Source organism: Hyperolius riggenbachi, chromosome 1, assembly GCF_040937935.1.
Source record: "Hyperolius riggenbachi isolate aHypRig1 chromosome 1, aHypRig1.pri, whole genome shotgun sequence".
NCBI classification, from domain to species: domain Eukaryota; kingdom Metazoa; phylum Chordata; class Amphibia; order Anura; family Hyperoliidae; genus Hyperolius; species Hyperolius riggenbachi.
Genome location: NC_090646.1, coordinates 24,916,478 through 24,941,581, shown reverse-complemented (window position 1 = coordinate 24,941,581; position 25,104 = coordinate 24,916,478). Strand labels below are relative to the sequence as shown.

Here is a 25,104-nt window from a genome sequence, read left to right as displayed (position 1 = left end):
ATTTCATCCGAGTGCTAGACAATCACCAGACTCAAATCAACGCTTTGTTGGGGACTGTGCAAGTTTATCAGACGGCTGTGGACGCAGTGCGATCTCCTCCTAGCACAGACATACGCATGTCTGTACCTGAAAGGTTTTCTGGCCACAGATCTGACTTTCGGAACTTTAAAAACCGAGTGTTATCATACTTTGAGTTGAGACCTAATTCTTCAGGAACTGAAGCACAAAGAATTACATTTATCAAGACACTATTGTCAGGAGATTCCCAGACTTGGGCATATAATCTACAGCCAGGTGATAGCGCTTTGGCCTCGGTTGAGGCATTTTTTTAAAGCTATGGCTATAATTTATGATGACCCGGACATTGCCTCTACCGCTGAGCAGAAGCTCAAGACATTACGACAGGGCAAGGGTCCGGTGGAAAATTATGCAGCTGAGTTCAGGAAATGGGCAGTTTCAGCTAGATGGGACTCATTTGCACTTCTGGACTGTTTTTTATCAGGGTTGTCAGACGCGGTCTCTGATCTGATGTTGGGTCACCCCGAGCCGAAGTTTATTGATGAGACCATTTCAACAGCCATCAGAATTGATCGTCGCCTATGTTATCAGAGACAGACTCGGAGTAGGAACGATGTGAGATATGCTTCCTACACCGCGCCTCAACCTGATTCATTTCCATCTGATACATCACCACTTGACTTACCTCCACCAGAACCAATGCAGATTGGGCGATCAGAGTTGTCCCGGGTGGAGCAGAAGCGCAGCGAGACAGAACAGCCCTGTTTACACTGTGCAGAGCAGGGTCATAGAGTTCAGAGTTGTCCCAAACGTTTTTTTTCCTCTAGATGATAAACGTCTCCTTCTTCCTTGTACTATATCATGGAAGGATAAGACAGAGACCACTGAGGCCTTCGTTGATTCTGGCTCAGCGGCTAATTTTATGGATTATGAATTTGCTATGAAGTTGGGGATCCCGATCTCCCCACTAAAACAACAGATCCGGGTCACTGCAGTGGATGATTCTCCCCTGCAGAGTAACCACCCTCTCTCCCAGACCCCAGACATGGGGGTCACAAGAGGGGTGTTGCATAGAGAAAGTTTACCATTTTTTGTGTTACGAATGGCAACCTCCACGATCATTCTTGGCATGCCATGGTTACAAATTCACTCGCCTCAGATCATTTGGGCTACGGGTCAGCTAACAAGCTGGTCTGCCCATTGCTATCATCATTGTCTAGCGAAAGTAACCGTTGGGAAAACCAAAATTCACGTGGAAGGATTGCCAGATCAGTATTCAGAATTTGCGGACGTGTTTTGTACAAAGGCAGCGGATAAACTTCCTCCACACCGTCCTTTTGATTGCCCCATTGATCTTAGGTCTGGTTGTATGCCCCCTAGAGGTCATCTCTATAATTTATCTGGGCCAGAGAAATTGACCATGCAGGAATGCATCCGAGAGAACTTGGCTAAAGGTTTTATTCGCCCTTCTCGGTCCCCGGCAGGGGCCCGGTTCTTTTTTGTGAAAATGAAGGATTAAGGCCTCCGCCCATGCATTGATTATCGGGGCTTAAATAAAATTACAGTAAAAAATCGCTATCCCTTGCCTTTAATAGACGATTTGTTTACTCAGGTCACCAATGCTAAGATTTTCTCGAAACTAGATTTAAGGGGTGCATACAACCTTGTGCGGATCAGGGACAGTGATGAGTGGAAGACGGCCTTTAACACACCCGACGGGCACTACGAGTACCTGGTGATGCCCTTCGGGTTGTGTAATGCTCTGGCCGTCTTCCAAGAGCTAATTAACGAGGTCTTTAGAGAAGTTTTGGGCAGATTCGTCTTAGTCTACTTAGATGACATACTAATCTTCTCGTCCAACCTCTCAGAGCACAGAAAGCATGTTAAGTTTGTGTTACAAAAGCTGAGACAAAATATGCTGTACACTAAATTGGAGAAATGCATTTTTGAAGTACCCTCTGTTGCCTTTCTGGGGTACATAATTTCCACCTCTGGCCTTTCTATGGACCCTGGGAAAGTTTCAGCTGTTTTGGAGTGGCCCCAACCTGTGGGACTGAAGGCTCTCCAGAGGTTCCTGGGGTTCGCCAATTACTATAGGAGGTTTATAAAGGGGTACTCCACGGTGATCTCACCCCTCACCAGTCTTACTAAGAAAGGGGCAGAAACTCATCCCTGGTCCCCTGAGGCCCATGCTGCTTTCTCCACATTAAAGAAATTGTTCTGCACTGCACCCATTTTGAGACATCTCGACACCACTTTCCCCTTTATTGTGGAGGTCGATGCCTCAGAGGTAGGGGTAGGGGCTGTGCTGTCTCAGCGTTCTGGGCTGCAAGGGAGATTACATCCCTGTGCCTATTTTTCACGTAGTTTTTCACCCGCAGAGAAGAACTACGATATAGGCAATAGGGAACTTCTAGCCATTAAGTTGGCCTTTTAGAAATGGCGACATTGGCTAGAAGGCGCAGAACATACCATTACTGTCTACACTGACCACAAAAATTTGGAGTACATTGAGGACGCTAAGAGACTTAGCCCCCAACAGGCTCGGTGGTCGTTATTTTTCTTGAGATTCAGATTTGTAATCACGTATACCCCTGGTAGTAAGAACATCAAAGCTGATGCTTTGTCCAGATGCTTTGAGCCCGAGACAGCACAGCCCTCAGCCCCAGAAACCATTCTCCCTCAGAAAGTGGTTCTGGCCGCCACTGAGACCTGGAGGGACTGGACAGAAACTTTGAGTCTGTTCCAACAGGACATCCCATAGGGAAAGCCTGAAGGGGTCATGTTTGTGCCATTGCCTTTTCGGCTACAGATACTGCAGTTGTTCCATTCCCACAAGAATGCTGGGCATCCTGGGGCCACCAGAACTCAGGATCTCATTGCGAGATGTGCCTTGTGGCCGTCATTGGCAACTGACTGCAAAGAGTATGTAAGAGAATGTGCAGTGTGTGCTAGGAGCAAACCCTCCCATCAGGCACCTGTTGGGACATTGCAACCATTGCCAGTCCCGAGTGAGCCATGGACCCATCTGTCCATGGATTTTGTGGGCGAACTCCCCAGGTCTGAGGGCATGACGGTCATTTGGGTGGTAGTCGATCGTTTCAGCAAGATGGCCCATTTTGTTCCTCTGAAAGGACTCCCCTCAGCCCAGGAGTTGGCCGATCTTTTCATCCAACATATTTTCCGAATACATGGGATTCCGGAAAATATAGTGTCAGATCGGGGAGTCCAATTTGTTTCTAAATTTTGGAGGGCATTCTGCCATCAGTTAGACATGGAGCTATTGTTTTCATCAGGCTACCACCCACAGACCAATGGCCAGACCGAGAGAACCAATCAGTCTCTGGAACAGTTTCTAAGGTGCTATGTTGCAGATGTTCAGACCGACTGGGTCAAATTCCTGCCTTTTGCAGAATTTGCACACAACAATTTGAAAAGCTCCTCCTCAGGTTTCTCCCCATTCCAGGTGGTGACAGGAAGATCACCTAAGTTCACCCCATTGCCAGTGGCTACCACCTCGTTTCCAGCCCTGGAGGATTGGCAGAAGTCCTTAAAACAAGTTTGGGGAATGGTAGAAAAGAATTTGAGGAGGGCTTTTCAGAGTCAGAAGAAACAGGCTGATAAGAGACGTTCTATAGAGTGGGAATTCCTTCCAGGAGACTTGGTCTGGGTCTGCACACGGCATTTGTCCCTGAAGCAACTCTCTCCCAAGTTAGGTCCCAGATTTGTGGGTCCGTTTCCAGTGGCCAGGAAAATCAATAATGTCACTTATGCCATCGATCTCCCGACCAGCATGCGAGGTGTGAGATCGTTCCATGTGTCCTTGCTCAAGCCGGCAGTGCACGTGGATTCCGCTCCCCCCCCGCTGTGTTGATTGATGACCAACCTGAGTATGAAATTGAGAAGATTCTAGTCTCTCGGCTTGTGCAGAACTCCGTGCAGTATTTGGTGCACTAGAAGGGGTATGGCATTGAGGAGAGAACTTGGGTACCAGAATGTCACATGCACGCAGAGGACTTGAAAAGGGAGTTCCATAACTTGCATCCTAAAAAGCCGGGCAGGAGATGTCTGGAGTCCACTCCTCGAGGGGGGGGGGGGGGGTATTGTGAGAGAACACGGAAAAGCCGCCGCATGTGCTGCTGAAGAGGCGGCTGTGTCCGCGTCCAATGCGGCGGTTTGCACACGGAGGCGTGCGGCTGGTAACAGGACAGAACGCGGAAAAGCCGCCGCAGGTAACAATAGTGAGGCGGCTGGTTCCGCGTCCAGTGTGGCGGTTTGCACGCAGCAGCGTGGGTCTGGTGTGGCTGGGTCTGTTAGTGCACACAGGCTTAGAAATACACGCGTGCGCGCTGAGAGGCAGAACTCTTATACTGGGCAAGGAGAGGTCAGCTGATCACGCCGATCAGCTGACTCCAGAGCAGGATACTATTGGTTGATCAATTAGGGGTGGTGCCAGAGAGCACTACTCCATATATAGTTACTGCTGGCCAGTCTCAAGTTGCCTGCCGTTGCGATCACTACGTGGAAGCACTCAGACCTTAGTCAGATCCTCCAGTGTGTTTGAACCAGGATGTTCCTGGGAATTCACACTGAGCCAGTTTACTTGTATTGTTATTCTGTTTATGCTTAGATTAGTTCCAGGGTGTAGAGACCACGGACTTCACACCCAGACTAGGGAACTGTATTATCATCTGTGTTATACTCCAGACTAGTTCCAGGGTGCTGAGACCACGGACCTCGCACCCAAGATTAGGGAACTGTATTATCATCTGTGTTATACTCCAGACTAGTTCCAGGGTGTACAGACCAAGGACCTCACTCCCAGATTAGGCATTGTCTGATATCTGTTATGACTTTCTGCTTTCCTGACTATCCCTCTGATCACTGATTTGGTACCTCGCATATCTGATACTCAGTTGCCAAACCCTGCTTGCCTTGGATACCGAATCAGCCTTCTGTCTATGTACTTTATCTGACCGTGTGTTGCCGACCTGGCTTGCCCGACCTCAAGAGCTATCTCTCCCTTTAAGAGATAGACTCCAGATCAGACAGTGACATCCACCTTCAGGTGTCACTCACCTTCTGGTCTTTCCTACCTCCAGCCTGACTCCACCCCTTGGAGAGTCTCAGGCTGCTGGAAGGTTTCTGTGCAGTATCATTATACTGCCTTTGATCACCTGCGCTGCAAGTGCAGCACTCAAAGTATTACTGTTACACCAAACACTCACATACCATAGGTGTCCAGAGGTTAGCAATATATCAGTATTATTGGTGATTCTGCAGATCATCAATAATCAGGTATATATCTGCATTCTTGGTGATACTGCAGATCACCAATAATCAGATTCTCTCTGCGTGCTGACACCAATCGTTACAAAAACTGTCAAATTGACCATGGATTTCAGAAGGCACTCATCCACACTCAATACAGTCTCCATCAATAGCACAGTGGTCTCCAGGTTAAATAGCGTTTGGTTCCTAGATACTACCATCACCCATGATTTGAGATGGGGCATAAACACCACCATAACAAAAAAAGAAAGTTTAGCAGAGGCTGTCAATCTAGAGGCTAGTGGGGTGGAGCCACTGGGTGAGTAAACAAATTAGGAGATGAGGCAGTGAACTTTGCAAAATCCAAAGGCCAATTTACTGTACTAATACTCTTTGACCTTTCCTCTGCCTGTGTAATTGTGGATGATTCTCTGCTTCTCCAGACACTATCACTGGGTGTCATGGGCCTAGCACATTCTTGGATTAGCTCCTACCTGTCTGGATGATCTTTCACTCTCCAATGCCAACACTGACTCCTCTACAAGCATACTATCTGTTGGTGTACCACAAGACTTTGGTTGGTGTACCACAAGACAAAACTAGGACCTTTTCTTTTCTCCATCAATACTCATGGCCTGGGACAATTAATACACTGTTTTGGTTTCCAGTATCACCTCTAGGCTGATGACACTCAAATCTATTGCTCAGCTCTGACCTCTTTACACTATTATCTTAAGTCCCTGACTGTCTGTCTGCTGTTTCTGCATTCATGTCATCACATTACCTCAAACTTAACATGAACAAAGCAGAAATTGTGGCTTTTTCTCCATCTATCTCTGCACAACCCCCCCCCCCATAGTTACAAGTAATGTGTTTTTAATATGTCTTAACCTCCTGTTAGCCCAGCATTTAGAACCACAGCACACTTGTTGGAAAGACGACTTCTCTAAGACTATCTGATAGCAACTGAATGAATGTTAAGATTTATTAATTAACTAGCTGCACGCCCGGCGTTGCCCGGGTATGTATTTGGCTGGTGTTGGCCCCGCCCCCTTTTCCTAACCCTAACACACAATTACTTAATTACTTAATGACCAAGTTTGTGAGCATTGCGGCCTTTGGCATCAATAATTTGCATTAAAATAAAATTAATCTGATTGGCTGTAGCTCCACCCCTTTTCTGAATTTGAACCCAAATCACCCAATGGCCAAGTGTACCAGGTACAAGTGATTAACAGTGCAAGAGGCTTGTGCCATTAACAGTGCAAGAATGGCAGCAATTAAATATTCCCCTTAAAAATCAATAGGTGAATTTTGATTGGCTTTTGTATGCTGCACCCACCTTTCTGAATATTAATCCCAGTCACCCAGTGACTGACTGTGCAAAGTTTGAGAACCCTACCATTAACAGTGTAAGAATGGCTGCAGTTTACATTTTCCCAATGAAATTTGTATTTTTCTCCACCCACTGATTTCCTGACATTGTTCGGGTATGTATTTCGCTAATTGGCTGGTGTTGGCTCTGTCTATTTTTTCTAACCCTAACACACAGTTACTCAATGACCAAGTTTGTGCGCTTTGCAGTCTTTGGCATCAATAATTTGCATTGAGATTAAACAAATCTGATTGGCTGTTTGTGGCTCCACCCCTTTGTCTGAATTTGAACCCCAGTCACCCAATGACCAACTGTACCAGGTTTAAGGCTTGTGCCATTAACAGTGCAAGAATGGTAGCAATTACATATTCCCCTTGAAAATCAATAGGTGAATTTTGATTGGCTTTTGTAGGCTCCACCCACTTCTCTGAATATTAATCCCAGTCACCCAGTGACCAATTGTGCAAGGTTTGAGAACCCTACCATTAACAGTGTAAGAATTGCTGCAGTTTACATTTTCTCAGTCAAATTTACATTTGTCTCCGCCTACTGATGACCAAGCATTGCCCGATTATGTATTTTGCAGGTTCTGGCTGTGCCCACTTTTCCTAACCCTAACACACAATTAATCAGAATCAGAATCAGAATCAGAATCAGAATCAGTTTTATTTCGCCAAGTACAGCAAGAGCTGTAATCGGAATTATTTGTGGTACACATGGCATAGGCAGTGTAAAGACAGACAGAGAAAGACAGATACAAAACGCATACAATATACAAATACAAAAATAGGAATGCAGTGGTCAAGGACCGTTCTGGCCATATCACTGCTGTGCAGGGCAGTCAGGTAATAATAAGGTGCACTAAAAACGGCCACAGTCTCTTTCTGGATAAAGAACCAGGGCAGGCAGAGGCAGGAGTCGGCTGACCGACCCGGCAGTTAGAGATTCAGGCCGGGCCGGGGAAGGTTAGAGTTCAGTAGACGAACAGCCTGGGGGAAGAAGGTGTTTTTCCGCCTAGTAGTTTTGGATGGTAAAGTCCTGTAGCGGCGGCCCAATGGGAGGAGCCTGAAGTAGTGGCTGCCTGGATGGGAGGGGTCGCGGGAGATCATGGTTGCCCTCTTTCTCATCCTAGAAGAGTGGAGGAGATCAAGAGGAGGAAGAGGAGAGCCGATGATCTTCTCTGCGTCAGTTATGACTCTCTGCAGCTTGTGTTTGTCGCTTGCCGCTGCGCCTGCATACCAGACAATTACAGAGGAGCAGAGGATAGATTCTGTGGTGGCGGTATAGAAGCTGGTCAGCAGCTCCCTGGGCATGCCAAATCTCTTCAGTTGGCGCAGGAAGAACAACCGCTGCTGGGATTTCTTCTGAATTTTGGTGGTGTTAAGCCCCCATTTCAGGTTGTTAGTGAGAGTCGTGCCGAGGAAACGAACCGATGATACCTTAGAGACTTCTGTCCCTCCAATGAGGACAGGTGGGAGGGGGGGAGGGTTTCTCCTGAAGTCAACGACTAGTTCAACAGTCTTTGCTGTGTTGAGGACCAGGTTGTTGTCGCTGCACCATTTGCATATTCTCTCGACTTCACTGCGGTACTCGTGCTCCCCGTTGCTACCAATAAGGCCGATGATGGTGGTGTCGTCTGCAAACTTGATGACCTTCACAGAGTCAGCGGATGAGATGCAGTTGTTGGTATAGAGGGAGAACAGCAGAGGTGACAAAACACAGCCTTGTGGGGCCCCTGTATTTGTGGTCCGGACGCTGGAGTAGTAGTTGCCAAGCTTCACCTGTTGCGTTCTGTTTGTCAGGAAGTCCTTGATCCAAGCTCGGAGAGAAGGATCAATTCCGAGCTGCGTCAGATTGGTGATCAGGATGTCTGGGCAGATCGTGTTGAACGCTGAGCTAAAGTCTAGGAACAGGATCCTAGCATAGGAGGCGGGGCTGTCCAGGTGCTCAGTGATGTGGGCCATGCTGACATTGATGGCGTCCTCCACGGATCGGTTAGTCCTATAAGCAAATTGGAGTGGGTCTAAAAGGGAGTCCGTGGACCTCTTCAGGTGGGCAAGGACCAGCCGCTCGAGGAGCTTCATGATATTTGAGGTTAGGGCCACTGGTCGGAAGTTATTTAGCTCAGTACTGCCTGTTTTCTTTGGGACCGGTACAATTTTAGACCTCTTAAAACAGGAGGGGACTGTACCACCAGATAATGACTGCTTAAATAAGGAGGTGAGCACAGGGGCTAGCTGATCGGCACAGGTACGCAAGCAGATGGACGACACACCGTCAGGGCCGGAAGATTTCCTGGGGTTCAGCTTGCGGAGGTGCCGGAGTACCTCTGATTCCTGAACAGCACCCGGTGCCAGGGCGACAAGTTCACCCGAGGGGGGGGTCGGAGATGTTTGGCTCGCGGGCTGGTTGGGAGGTTTCTCGAACCTGCAGTAGAACTCGTTGAGCTCCTCCACCAGTCGGGGGCTAGGGGTCACCGTTTGGGGAGCCGGTTTGAAGTTCGTGGCTGCTCTCAGGCCCTTCCATACCTCCCGTGTGTTGGTCGACTGGAGGCAGAGCCCCAGCTTTTCGGCGTAGGCCCTTTTTGCCAGACGCAGTTCTCTTTTCAGGGCGTGCCTGGCCTCTCTGAATTCCTCTGAAGAGCCCGACCTGTGCGCTTCCTCTTTGCGTTTCCGAAGCCGGCGGAGCCTGTCGTTGAACCAGGGCTTGTCGTTGGGATAGACTCTGAAAGACTTCGACGGAATACACGCTTCTTCGCAGAAGCTAATGTAGGAGGTGACATTCTCGGCCCATTCGTCAAGGGTGGGTGCCTCCAGGGCCGACCAGTCGGTGGTTTCAAAGCAAGCTTGGAGCTCCAGTTTGGCGTCCTCTGTCCATTTCTTTGAGGTTTTGACGATGGACGATGGGATCAATTACTCAATGACCAAGTTTGTGAGCTTTGCGGTCTTTGGCATCAATAACTTTCATTAAAGTGAAACAAATCATATTGGCTGTTTGTTGCTCCACCCCCTTTTATAAAGTTAAACCCCAGTCACCCAATGATCAACTGTACCAGGTTTGAGGCTTGTGCCATTAACAGTGAAAGAATGGCAGCAATGAAATACTCCCCTGAAAAATCAATAGGTAATTTTTGATTGCCTTTTGTAGGCTCCACCCATTTTTCTGAATATTAACCCCAGTCACCCAGTAACCAACTGTGCAAAGTTTGAGAACCCTAACATTAACAGTGTAAGAATGGCTGCTGTTTACATTTTCCCAGTAAAATGTGTATTTGTCTCCACCCACTTATGACCCGGCATTGCCCGCTTATGTATTTTGCCGGTGTTGGCTGTGCCCACTTTTCTAACCCTAACGCACAATTAATCAATTACTCAATTACCAAGTTTGTGAGCTTTGCGGTGTTTGGCATCAATAATTTGCATTGGAATGAAACAAATCTAATTGGCTGTTTTTGGCTCCACCCCCTTTCTGAAATTGAACCCCAGTCACCCAATGATCTTCTGTACCAGGTGTGAGGCTTGTGCCATTACAGTGCAAGAATGGCAGCAATGTAAATATTCCCCTTGAAAATCAATAGGTTAATTTTGATTGGCTTTTATAGACTCCACCCACTTTTCTGAATATTAATCCCAGTCACCCAGTAACCAACTGTGCAAAGTTTGAGAACCCTACCATTAACAGTGTAATAATGGCTGCTGTTTACATTTTACAGTGACATTTGTATTTGTCTCCGCCCCCTTTTTGGTTATGGGAATAAAAAGTATCCTATATTTTATTCCAGGTAATGTACTATGTGTGTGCTAAATTTCATTCAAATCCGTTCAGCCATTTTTGCGTGATCGAGTAACAAACATCCAAACATCCAAACATCCAAATATCCAAACATCCAAACATCCAAACATCCAAACTTTCCCCTTTATTATATTAGTAGGATGTATTCACTGTATCTTGACACATTGGCATGGACACATTTTGTCCCAGTAAAAAAAAAAAAAAGTCAAACTTGGCGGGCTCACAAACAAATGCCTACCTAAAGGAAGAGACACCTCTGGATCCTAATGAGATTTCCCACGGCGTTCACTAGTCCCCCGTTGCTGCACATGGACTCTCCAACTGATCAGGGCTTTGCACCTCTTTTGGCATGAGTGCGGCCAAGTTGCAGCTGCGAAAGCATGGCCACTCCTGCACAGTAGCATGGAGATCCTCATACACGAGTAGCTTCGGCTTATTGCACAGGCGAGGCCATGTTCACACAGGCGCAGCATGGTCATGCTTGTGCCAGAAGAAGAGTGCAGCCCTGATTAGATTGCCAACAAGCCCTTGTCGGTAAACTTTGGATGATCCATAAGTGGCAATGGTGGACTGAAGGACACCATGAGACACATCATTAGGATCCAGAGACTTTCCTCTCCTCTGGTATATTTGTGATTTTGTTCCCGAGCTTCGACTCTCGTGTCGAATGTCGAATGCATGCCACTAAAACTTCCTATGTTTACTCTTCCCAACAACCTCAGTACTATAGAACTATTTTCCCAGCTGTCAAGTAATGTTTTAGATGGGGGGCGTGGCCATGACGGAGACCAGGGAGGACGTGTGAACCCTGAGCTCCAGCTTCGGTGGAGAAATAGCAGCTCAAATCATCACAGATCAGCACAACACAAGCATGACAGAGGAGATGGAGCTTGAGACAGACCCCTCCAAGAAGCGTAAATCATACAAGCCAAAGAAGCTCACAGACTTCTTCACAGAAAAGACACAGAGGGCAGCACGAGGTTATCAAGATGACGCTGGGAGACAGACACACGCAGCAGAGCACAGCCAATATGAAGGAGAGGAGAACCAGAGAAACAACATTCCACAGTCTGGTGAGTGCTCTCCCCCGATGACCTCCCTCCCTGCAGAGATCAATCAAGCTCAGTCCCCCTCTAATAGCCCAGCAAGACAGCGTCCACGCATTGAGAGCTCCGAGGAGCGTGCACAGGAGATAGGCCTAGTGCATCCAAATACATCACCCCCTACTGACATCCTGGCCTTCTCTGCATCAGAACAAGCAGCCTCCCAGACATTTATTAAGGAGATCTTGCTATCCTTCAGAGCAGACTTACTCTCCAGCTTCTCTAGCATGCAGGCTTCCTTACAACAAGAGATTGCTTCACTAGGCACAAGAGTGGATGCATCTGAATACAAAATATCTGACATAGTTAAAGAGCACAATGCTATGGTAGATGTAACTGAGCAGCACACTAAAGATATTGCCTGGCTTAAAACCAAATCATCTGATATGGAGGATCGCTCCAGGCGAAACAACATAAAACTGAGAGGCATACCAGAATCAGTTACCACTGGGGAGTTAAGAGGCTATGGCTTCAATTCATCAAGCATTACCGCATTCGGTAATGCTGAAAACAGCTGACTTAACGAAGCACTTTAGAAAATGTTAATTCATCAAAGCTGTTACCGAATGAGAAGCTGAAATGACACAGCAATGAGATAAATTACCGACATGTGCTCAACAAATGTTAATTCATCAAGGTTCCCACATTCGCTAACACATTTGGTGTTTATCTCAAGCTCTCCCCTGTCGTTACAGGCTTCGAAAGCCTTCTGTGTGAATGTTTTCATGATTAGCAGGAGCAGGCAGCCAATAGAAACAGCCCCTGTTCTCCTGCAAGTGCCGCTGATAGGTCACACAGGCTTCTCCACACAAGCTTTTCAGACCCCCCAAGCAGTGAGCAGAGAGAACGGGTCAAAATATATCCCCAGATTCCCTTCGGTGGTGTAACCCTTTCAGGCCCTGTTTGATAATGCAAAGATGCTGGTGGTGAAATCACCAAGCATGGCATTTGTAATGTCTCCAGGAAGTTCATCTACGTTGTGGCAAATAAATAAAATGTTAAGAAAGACTGATCGACAGATTCAGAGCAGCAGAGGCAGTATAAATAACAGTAACTATAACACCTTTACATCTAAAGGGATGTCTGGATGCCTTCTATTGTTATCAGCTTGTAACAACACACGGACATTCCAAGCTGCTCTGCACCACTCTGCAGTTATCGAACAGCCTTTGATGAATTGAAGCCTAGTAGTTCGGTAACTTAACGAACCTCTACCACACATGGGAAAATATTGATGAATTAGCACAGTGAAGTGTAAAATACCGAATGCGGTATTTTAAGGACTGGGGTTTTGTTATCGAACACCCTTTGATGAATTGAAGCCTATGTCACAAAATTTGCTAAGACTGTACTGCCTGATGTGTCACCTATAGAACTGACAATCGACAGAGTACATCGCCTGCCAAAACCCTCTCACCTCCCGGATCATATTCCCAGGGATGTAATAGCTAGATTCCTCTTCTTTCAAACCAAAGATGAACTTTTAGCAGCTCTCAGGAAACCTGACCAACTCCCAGAACCCTACTCTAAGATCCAGCTGTTTAACGACCTCTCCCAGGCCACACTACAGCAGAGGAGAAGTCTGCAACCGTTCTCCAAAGCTCTGAGAGATGCACAAATACCATACAAGTGGGGATTCCCAACTAAACTTATATTTTCCTACCTCAATAAACAACATGTGATTATCTCTCACACAGAAGGTACAGCTCTCCTTAAGAAACTGCAAATCCGCATCCCGGAAACCAGCAAGTGACTTATCGCTAAATTTCACAACTCCATCTCCTACTTAAAACAGCAATAGATCTGTATACCACGGATATTCACCACCGAGCACGGCCATTTTGATGACACCCATTCCTGATATAGGGAACATTATCTTTCTTGCAATATACGCTATTGCACTACACCCCAAGATGAAGTGTAGAATCGTGGACTCATATTCCACACTACCTAGTTTGTTTTGTTTTATATTTATGTGGTTATTGTTAAGTTTTTGTTCATGTATGACTCACTCTCCCATCCTCAAGAATGTAACGATTAATGCACTACTTTACTTATCTATATACTCTATAAGGGTGATTTGCAAAGTGAATCTCTACACACTAATTATTATCTATGGCTAACCCAGTTAATACTATTAAACTAACTTCACTCAACGCTCGAGGTTTAAACTCCCCCTTTAAAAGAAAACTTCTCTGCTCGGATGCCCGCTCCAAACGATCTGACATTCTCTTAGTGCAAGAGACACATTTATTAAATAGTGACACAAAGTACTGCACAAACCCTAACTTTCCCCTGATTTACCACAGCACCTTTACCAAAAGGAAAAGAGGAGTCCTATTAGCATTCCACAAAAATCTCAAACTAACAACTACCTCTATGGAAATAGACAACGGAGGTAGATTCATCATTTTTGTAGGTCACATTAACAACCATCCACTAACCATTGTGGCCTTATATGCCCCCAATATAGCACAACTCCAGAAATTGATGACAAAGGTAAACAAAATCAAATCTGGCCACCTCATACTAGGAGGCGACTTTAATGCATGCGTTTCAAATATAGACTCCTCCTCCAGCAGGAAATCCCTTTTACCACTCTTAGAGAAAACCTAAAGATGGAATGATATTTTCGATCCCTGGCGAGTATCGCATACCACTGATAAAGAGTATACACATTTCTCTATTGTGCACAAATCACACTCCCGAATAGACTACTTTCTGACAGATAGATTCCTACTACAGGAAGTGATAACCACATCCATAGATTGCATTACCTGGTCAGATCATGCCCCTATACATATGGTTATTAAAGACACCCTAAACCCACCTAGACCTAAAACCTGGAAAATGAATCAAGCGATCTTAACAGATCCCAATCTTATTCCCACATACTCAAAATCAATTCAAAACTTCTTTGATATAAATTCCACTCCTGACGTCGGTGAACAAATGATATGGTCAGCTCACAAAGCTTATATGCGCGGTCTCTGTATTAAATTCAGTGCAAGACAAAAAAAAGAGAGAGACAAAAAATATAATGACCTCATACAACGTATACATGACCTTGAGAGACTCCACAGGCAGAATAATGACAGTGCTACTTATAAACAACTATTTCTATTACGACAAGAACTCTGCGATCTACTATTGTACAAATATGAGTATAATTTGCAAAGAGCTAAAACTAACTACTACTCACAAAGTAACAAAGCAGGGAAATTTCTTGTGAATATGATAAAAGCAAGACAGATTAAATCCGCAATACATGCAATTACTCACCCTAAAACCAAAGAAAAAATCATAAATCCTAAAGATATTGCAAACGCCTTTAAAGACTACTACACACAATTGTACAACCTACAAACAGACTCACAAACGGCCCAACCATCACCTATCTCCATTGACAATTATCTATCCTCTATTGACCTACCCACCCTCTCACAATCCCAACTAACAGACCTCAACAGACCCTTTACAGAAGGAGAAGACCAGACAAAGACCACACATGTACAACCAACTACAGACCGATATCTTTGCTCAACACTGATATTAAATTATACGCAAAAATAATAGCAAGACGCCTTATGGAAATCACCCCTATACTACTAAAAACAGACCAAGTAGGCTTCACTAGGGGAAGACAAGCGCCTGATGGCACCAGGCGGATGATGAATATTTTACGTCACATTGAGCTCTGTCGAACGCCTTCTCTGCTCCTTACATTGGATGCCGAGAAGGCGTTCGACAGAGTCCACTGGGGTTTTTTAAGGGCAACTCTAGTTAAATTTGGCCTACAAGGCCCCATACTGACAGCTATAATGGCGCTATACAATAACCCATCGGCTAGAGTTAATGCCACAGGCTTCCTATCTGACTACTTTAGTATAACCAACGGTACAAGACAAGGCTGCCCGCTCTCACCAATAATATTTGTACTACTCATGGAAACCCTAGCACAAAGAATTAGACAGTCACCAAACATTCAAGGTATTACAATTGGCAAGGATCAACACATTATCAGCCTATTTGCAGATGATGTGGCTTTAGTACTTACAAACCCCTTACATTCCCTGACACACCTTACCAAAGAACTACAAGAATTTTCCAATGCTTCCTACTACAAGCTCAACCAGCATAAATCCTATGTTCTTGGCCTCAACTTGCCCCCAAATATTAAAACTGCCATCCAAAAAAAGTTTACATTTCCATGGGCAGACTTGGCTGTACAGTACCTGGGTATACAATTGACAACAAGAGCATCTGACTTATTCCAATACAACTTTATACCTCTATTGGAAAAGGTCAAAAAAGAGTGTTCGACTTTGAAAAAATTCTACCTCTCATGGTCAGGCAAGTTATCAGCCTTTAAGATGTTTTTATTACCAAATATCCTTTACCTATTTCGCACAATCGCAATACCTATCAAAAATACGTACTTTAAAGACCTCCAAAAAACTATCAATCACTTTATTTGGAATGGGAAGAAATCTCGTATATCACATTCCATCTTAATCCTGCCAAAGAAAATGGGTGGGATTGGCCTCCCTGATATAAAAGCCTATTATTATGCATGCAATTTAGAACCTGTTAACTCCTGGTGGACGAACTCTGAAGGGAAAAAATGGGTATCTATGGAAGGTAAACTGCTTAAAAATGAACTGAGAGATGTGCTCTCTAGCATAATCCTAGGACATGGACCACCTAAAACAAACTTTCTAACGATTCAATCCACATTACTAGCATGGGAGTATTACCTCAAACACCCACCGCATGATGAGATCTGTGTAAAACCCAAAATTTACATATCCACAATGCAAATCCTAATTCAAGGCATTAATATTGCTGAGGTAGAAGATTCTGGGATCTCGACCTTAAATGAGCTCTATTCAAATTCATTATCAAAACCTTCTCTGAAATACTAACTGAATACAATATTTCTACCAAGGCAAGATTCACATGCTATAAACTAATCAGCTTCTTAAGATCTAAGCAAATCTCTATACCAGAGTTGAATAGTGGAATTGTAACTATGCTAAACACAAAAAAAGCAATACAAGGCTCCATAACAATTTGGTACAACGATCTAATCGCACCTTCTGTTTCTCCTCTTAATAAATATGCACAAGTTTGGTCATACGACCTATCCTCACAAATTGACAGTGCACAAATAGTCTCTGCTATCAGATCAGTTACTAAGCTTTCTAAATGCAATACCCACTGGGAACTATTTATTAAGATAATTACCAGATGGCACCTAACACCCAGGAAAATAGCGCAATTCAACCCCACCCTATCCCCAAAATGCTGGAAATGCGCTACACAGGTAGGCACATTAGTCCACATGTTTTGGGATTGTCCCTCAAGTAAAATGCTATGGTGTGCCGTAGAATCATATATTAAGCAAACCATTGCCCCTAATTTTCTACTTACACCACGTATGGCACTCCTACATTTAGACTACAAAGAAATAGACCCCATACACAAATCCCAGATATGTCATCTGATATTAACTGCACAATCTATGATTACTAAAAACTGGAAATCTGCTGAGCCTCTCTTATTTTCCAATCTCCTTAGCACATACAAGCAAAATATGAGGATGGAAACACGCTTAAGGTCGAGATTACTAGAATTTAACAGAACACCCAGTAAAAATGCCTTTAATTAAGATAAATCAATGTAGCCATATACATGTAATCGGATGTACAGCTAAGTGTTCTCTAATCATAAAATGAGTGAGTCACCTGTTCACCTGTTTATATGTTACCTAGTTTTTGTTGCTATAATCTACTAGTATGATTAGTTATAAGGTTGAAAACAACTCAAATCACCTTTAAATATCACTTCAGCCTCATTAGATTGTAAACATCGGCCTGCTAAAACTTGTCCATCATAACAATTGGTAGATCGCCTGATCACCGCTCCAATTGTCCAGTTCAGCTGGGCGCCTGGTCTAATCAACCAGCCTTATAGGTTTGTGGTTGCTCTGAGATAAGGTAAACCCGGCAATAAGCCGATATTACACCTACTCCATCTACTCCAAATTTGCTTACTCTAGGAACGCATGTTAACTATCTCACTGCAATGTAGAATTATCCTCAACTGTATGCTGTATGTTAACAAATGTTTTCAATTCCATTCTCTGTATTATTTCTTCTGAAAATATAATAAAAATACATTGTTGGAAAAAAAAAAGTAATGTTTTAGATAATCTTACCTTCACTTTGCTAGCTGTGTCGTAGTTACAAACACTGAGACAATGCTGGGTTAATAATACAAATAGAGATAGAAAAAAAAAGAAAAAAAAAAAACTTGAAGAGCAGTAAGTAGCAGTGGGGATGCAATATGAAGTCAGAGTGATCATCAGAGCATTTGGCCATGAGAAGAAGACCTAAAGTCTTTACTTTTTCTAGGAGTCCAGTGGGGAGACCAACAGCTCTCAGCTTGCAAAGACATATGAGATCTTTTCAAATTCAAATTACTTTTTGTTTTGTTTAGAAAGAACAAAAATAACAATGACTTACGTAGAACACAGATTGGTGGGCTTACATATATCTTTTTCATGAGTGGTGGTCTTATGATTGACTCTAATGATACTACTGTGAGCAGAGATCAATCCTGCTATAAGGACATCTCCTTCTTTATGATATTCATACTCAAACAAAGGCTTTAGGGCTTCTATTCTGCAAGAAAAGGGCGAAGTCAGGCTTCTCACTGCTCCAAAGTATGTGGCAGGGAGAGAAAGAGTCAGCAGAGTAACTGCAGAGTGTAGAGGAATCCAGCTCATGTCACCCAGTAGATACTGTCACACCACTTGTCACTGGCAGCTCTGCACATCCTCAGCACAGGATGGGGACACACAGTCACCAGCACCTTATATACATTATCTCTCACTGATTTACATCTACAGGCTCAGCTGCAGAACAAAGTACCGATATAATAATACTAGAAATTTTGAAAAAAAAAAAAATCTCAATATACAGAGACTAATTTAACATCATGTTTTCTCTCAGATTCTGCAACTAGCTCAATTCTAATTATTTTAAAAAATCTTAATAATGTTAAATAATCATACTCAATGCCAAGCCACTGCAGCTAAAGCGAACAAAATTTTGGGATGCATTAAAAGGGAAATAAAAACTCGAGATGCTAGCATAACATTGCCCCTGTTTAACTCTCTAGTAAGGCCACATCTGGAATATGGAATTCAGTTCTGGGCACCACATTACAAAAAAGATATTGCAGTTTTAGAGCAGGTGCAGAGACGAGCTACAAAATTGATACATGGGATGGAAGGTCTCGCTTACCAAGAAAGGTTAGATAAACTGGGTTATTTTAGTCTAGAGAAAAGACGCCTTAGAGGAGATCTAATTAACATGTATAAATACATCAGAGGGCAATATAATAGCTTGGCGGATGAGCTTTTTGTCCCTAGGCCTTCTCAAAGGACTAGAGGACATGATCTGCGCATGGAGGAAAAACGTTTTAGCCATTTATTTAGGAAAGGGTTCTTTACAGTAAGAGTGATTAAGATGTGGAATGCATTGCCACAGGAAGTCGTTATGACAAACTCTATACCTGCATTTAAAGGGGGCTTAGATGCTTTCCTTGCGTTGAAAGACATCCATGGCTACAATTACTAGGTAATGCCTAATGATGTTGATCCAGGGATTTTATCTGATTGCCATCTGGAGTCAGAAAGGAATTTTTCCCCTTAGGGGCTAATTGGACCATGTCTTGTGGGGTTTTTTTCGCCTTCCTCTGGATCAACAGGGGTATGTGGGGGACGGGCTGGAGTTGTACTTTGTACTGGTTGAACTCGATGGACGTATGTCTTTTTTCAACCAAAATAACTATGTAACTATGTAAATGTCATTCTTACATATTGCATAAAAAGGAACTTATCACTTTTTCCACCGGTGAATAAGTATTTCACTTTTGTGATTGATATGGGTCTAAGCTCAATTATCCCTGAAGTAGGGTTAAAAATAATAACCAAAGCCCACGGTGGGCTAGATTACCAAACCACTTAACGACCGTCTAACGCCGATAGGCGGCGGCTGGTCGTAGGTGGGTTTCTATGGAAACGTTTCCTGTCAGTTCATTGTAAACACCCGGGGAAGAAATCCACGGTGTTTACAGCGTACGGCGCTGCTGTCGCAGAAGCGCCGTAAAGGAGATCGGCGATCCCCGGCCTCTGATTGGCCGGGGATCACCAGCATCTGATAGGCTGAAGCCTATCAGAGGCGGTACAGGACGGATTGCTGACCTGTACCGCCTGTAGAGAGTAGGGGAGGGAGGGAAGGAGAGGGAGGGCGGAATAGCGCTGCGAAGGGGGGCTTTGAGGAGCCCCCCCCGCAAGGCACAAACAGGCAGCGGCGATCAGACCCCCCCCCTAGTGGGGAAAAAAGGGGGGGAAGACTGATCGCCCTGCCTGCAACGTGATCTGTGCTGGGGGCTGAAGAGCCCACCCAGTACAGCGCATATGCAAATCCCCTGGTCGTTAAGTGGTGGTTAAGAAGTATTCTGGCAGTGCTCATTTCATCTCTCTGGTTGTCTTCAAAATCAACAGAATCCTTGAGTCAAATATGCATGGCCTAGGCCTAAATCTGTGTTACTTTACGGAGAGGACTTTATTTTTGCAAAAAAGACAATTTTGTGGTACAAAAACTTTTTTAGAAAAACTTTATTAACACATATAGCAAAAATAGCAAAAAACTTTAAAACGGTTTCTTCAATTCCACATTATCAGTCTTCATACAATCAGCAGTATATCAAAACAGCAATAGCTAGGACTGCCAAGTACTATATTCTGACTTGGCTTGATGATTAGTTGGGACCTTTAATAGGTGTGTGTTTTAGAGGCAACGAAACATGTTCGTTTCAGGCTTTTTTACATGATATATATGCCCTTCATCAGGCCGTAATACACAGTTCTAAAAAAATAAACACTCAAAAATATACATTAAAATCACAGTTCTGTTCAAACATCCCACATGGATTCTACAGATATAAAGAAAAATATATCATAAACCACACTGGGACATATCAGAAATGCATGCATACATAGATGCATAATGTAAATTGCTAATTGAGAGCACCATACAAAAAGAGTAGTGGCACTACATAGGAACGTGCACAAATTCACACATTGGCTATATTCCAATAAGTATATAATGATTGAGTCAAATTAATACAACAGGACCCATAGGGGTAATATTGGATCCACCTGGCACAACAGAGAGGTGCATATCCCCAGGCACTACACACTAAGGCACTGTCAGAAAGAAGGATTGCCGTATATTAAGCCACACAGTTGTACAGATGCATCTCCACATAGATGATTCAATTCCCTAGAAGAAACAAAAAAACAAAAAACAGATGATCAATGGTAGTACAACACTTCAAAAAACACCTATTGGGGTCTATAGTTAATGTTTAGTCCAGCCGGAATCAGCGTTGGTACAAATCTGATCCAACGGGCCTCCTTATATAGCAGAATGGATTCTCTATCACCTCCCCGTCTGGGGGGGAGGGGGGTACTATATCCAGGACACAGAATCTCAGCTGATTTGCCGAGTGACCCATTTCCACAAAATGTTGGGCCACAGGGGAGTCAATTTGGGAGGGGTCAAGGCCCCGTCTAATTGCTATATTGATCTTAGACTTATGTTCAACAATCCGCTCCTTGACTGTCCTAGTGGTCTCCCCGATATACATTTTGCCACAAGGGCCCTTAATACCATACACAACAAAATCCATGTCGCATGTGGCATAGTGTGAACGTTTTATCGGGAACCCCTTCATGGGGTGATTAATACTTTTCCCCTTTAATACTAACTGGCAGCGGGAGCAGTGCATAAAAAGGAACTTATCACTTTTTCCACTGGTGAATAAGTACTTTCACTTTTCTGATTGATATGGATCTAAGCTCAAGTATCCCTGAGGTAGGGTTAAAAATAATAACCAAAGCCCACGGTGGGCTAGATTACCATTTAAGAAGTATTCTGGCAGTGCTCATTTCATCTCTCTGGTTGTCTTCATATTCAGCAGAATCCTCCAGTCAAACATGTATGGCCTAGGCCTAAATCTGGCCGTGATGTACATAGAGATATTGAAGGCCGCACAAGCATCCAATAAGGCAGTGGAGGAGACATAGGTGCTGTATTACCTGTGCCTCCAGAGGTCAGAGGTATCTTGTACACAAAAGGATGTAAAAGGATCCGGGCACCAGTTGCAGTTTCAAAAAGTCACCAATTTATTCAGCTCCTCCAACCTTCCCTGTACATGCATATAAAAATAGCCTTACAGCTGTTTCACAGGTAAAACACCTGCTTCCTCAGAGGCAAAAATGGATACGTGTGTGCCCTTTGTGATGAGAAGCGGCACAACTCTTCTAGGACCATCTTAATTTTGGTATATGAGTGCAGCACTGGAAGATAACTCGCCTCCTTCCACGTTCCAGCATGCGTTTTACCGCTCATCACTTCCTGAAATGCCACCCACTGTACTGTACAGTGGATGGCATTGCAGGAAGTGACAAATGGTGGAACGCATGCTGGAATGCGGAAGGAGGTGAGTCTTTGCTTCGCCTACTACACTGTGGTAATAGCTGGAGAGGGAGAGCGGACGGGAGACCCAGGTGAGGGAGCGGGGTCTCACCTCCCCTCCCCAGCGACATGCCCACTGACCCCCTTCCTGGCTGCTACCCCCTCCAGGCTACCTATACTGGGACAATTATACTACCCACACATCTTCACAAGTTTGCAAAAAGTCTAGAATTGTCCCTGACAGCAATCACAGGTCCAGGAGCCAATTAAAATTCTGCTGTCATAGTGATGGGAGATCAAGTGAGCTTCAGCAATGAGAGAGTGGTGTGATTGTTGGTAATGGCGGGAGCGTATGGCACAGAAATTGAAATCTGTGCCCTGGCAGGATAACAGGTCCCAAACAGGATATATATTTCAATCATCAACGTCCGGAAATGGCTTTAATTATCACAACTTCAGCTGTAAAAAGAGAGAACACAATGTAACATTTTATTTAATTTAATATTAGAGTCTCAACAAACAATATCCACACCACCATGAGCTACTGTTTTTTACAGGTTTATTTCCTGCTACATATCTCTTTTTTGGTGTTCAGCTCCGGTTTGAGAAGCATAATATAACATTTTGGGAAAAATATACAGGCTAATATTCCAGCACTTGAGGTCAGGATGGCGAATACCTCCACAGCCACCATGTATTTCCCTCGGGTGCTCAGATAGGCCGGGATCATGGCAATCCAGACACTGCAGAACACCAGCATGCTGAATGTGATGTACTTGGCCTCATTAAAGCTGTCCGGTAATGTCCTCACCATGAAAGCCAGAAGAAAACTCACAGCTGCCAGAAACCCCATATAACCCAACACAGAGTAGAAGCCAATCACTGACCCCTCATTACACTGAACAATGATCTTACCAGGATAAGAGTGCATGTCATACTCCTGATAGGGAGGAGATACTGATAGCCAAATAACACAAATCAGAACTTGGCCAAAAGAACAAATCAAGACTAAAAAGTTGGAAACCTTGACTCCTGCCCATTTTCTCCAGTAGCTGCCAGGTTTGGTGGCTTTGAAGGCAATGCAGACGGTGACAGTCTTGGCTAGGACTGAAGCGACAGCAATGGAGAAGAAGACGCCAAAAGACACTTGTCTCAACATGCAGGTTATATCCACAGGACGTCCGAGGAACAAGAAGACACAGAGAAAGCTCAGAAAGTTGGAAGTCAGGAGAATGAAGCTCACTGTCCGGTTATTGGCTTTCACAATTGGAGTGTCCCAGTAATAAATAAAGTTTCCTAATACAAATAATGTTATGGCCAAAAGCATTACAGAGGCACACAAAAATATTAACGACAGAACATCATTGTCATAGGACAGATATTCATATATTTTGGAAACACAGTTCACTTTCTTCTCATCAGGCCACTCTTTTTCGGGACATTTGAAGCAGCTCTCACTATCTACAATGAAAATCAGAAATATGATCAACCATTTATATTGTGTATTGGTTTTATTAGGTGTCTGATAGAGCTATGGCTAGGGTCATCAAAAAATAATCAAAAATAGGTCCAGCAGCGCTAGTAAAATAAATACATATAATGGGTGGCACTAGAAAGGCACTGTCTCCCATGAATGACTTTATTTCCCATTCTGGAAGATAATATTCAGTTTATTCACTTATTATGAATATTAGAGAGATTTGTGCCTTGACTTTCTAAAACGAAGGCCCTGTTCACAGTGCTCACTTGCTCTGCAGAATATTTCTGCATGTCAACTCACTGTCCATACAACTTTATGGGCCTGTTCACAGTACTGCACTATAACTGATGACAGTATTTTCACTTGCTGCATGAAGGCTCTGTACTAAAGTGAACCTCCAGACTAAAACGCTACTCAGCAGCACTGAAAAGGCTTGGTGTTTCTTTAACAGTTTCACAGCATCAGAAGTTTGTTTTTCTTAACCAAGCCTGCACAGAAGAAAACTGCCCGGGCATTTTTCCCCTGATGCTGTGCAAAGCATGATGGGATTTCTGATGTTTTTATTCTCGTTTTGCTATTTTGGTGCAATTTTTTTTTATTTTTTGAATTTGAGATTTGAAGCCTAGCGTGCACAGTTGGGAGGGGTGATCAGGACACAGGACAGTTGGAACTGTGTCTCATGCTCCCTAACACCTCCTTACAACAAAAAAGATGGCTACCCCCATGAAAAAGATGGCTGCCCCCATGAAATCACAAGCATTTGCCTGTTCTTTTAAAACAGGGTGGGTAAGAGATTATATTACCTATCTATTTTAGTTAACATAACTAATGTAACTTAATGACAGTATGTTTGTTTAGGCTGAAGTTCCCCTTTAAAGTCTATGTCCAGCCTCCATTGCCGTTCACACTCATAAAACACATTATAACACATGTGTTATGCAACAGACCACTGTGAACCTAGCCTGAACAATGCTGAAAAAAAAGAGAAGATGCAAAATACAAAATCAAAATCAAAAATTAAGAAGGTGAAGGGAAGAAAATGGTAAGGAGGATGGCATACCTATATATTTTTGTTCAAATTCAGAAAAAAAAATTATACATATATATATATATATACTAGCTGATGACCCGGCATTTCCCGGGTATGTATTTGGCTAGTGTTGGCTCCGCCCACTTTTTCTAACCCTAACACACAATTACTCAATGACCTAGTTTGTGAGCTTTGCGGTATCTGGCATCAGTAATTTGCATTGAAATGAAAAAAATCTGATTGGCTGTGGCTCCACCCTCTTTTCTGAAATTGAACCCCAGTCACCCAATGCCCAACTGTACCAGGTTTGAGGCTTGTGTCCTTAACAGTGCAAGAATGGCAGCAATTAAATATTCCCCTTGAAAAGCAAAAAATAATTTGGATTGACTTTTTAGGCTCCACCCAGTTTTCTGAATATTAATGCCAGTCACCCAGTGACCAACTGTGCAAAGTTTGAGAACCCTGCCATTAACAGTGTAAGA

At 43.9% G+C, this 25,104-nt stretch overlaps 1 protein-coding gene across 1 annotated transcript in view; it reads right to left on the bottom strand.

Annotated features, from left to right (window-relative positions):
• Positions 1-22,671: 22,671 nt before the first annotated feature.
• The window catches only part of LOC137528913 (vomeronasal type-2 receptor 26-like), a 53,922-nt gene continuing 51,489 nt past the window's right edge, over positions 22,672-25,104 (bottom strand). The window contains exon 6 of the mRNA XM_068251075.1: positions 22,672-23,573. Coding sequence (XP_068107176.1) covers positions 22,672-23,573 — 902 coding nt within the window. The remainder of the gene's footprint in view (positions 23,574-25,104) is intronic.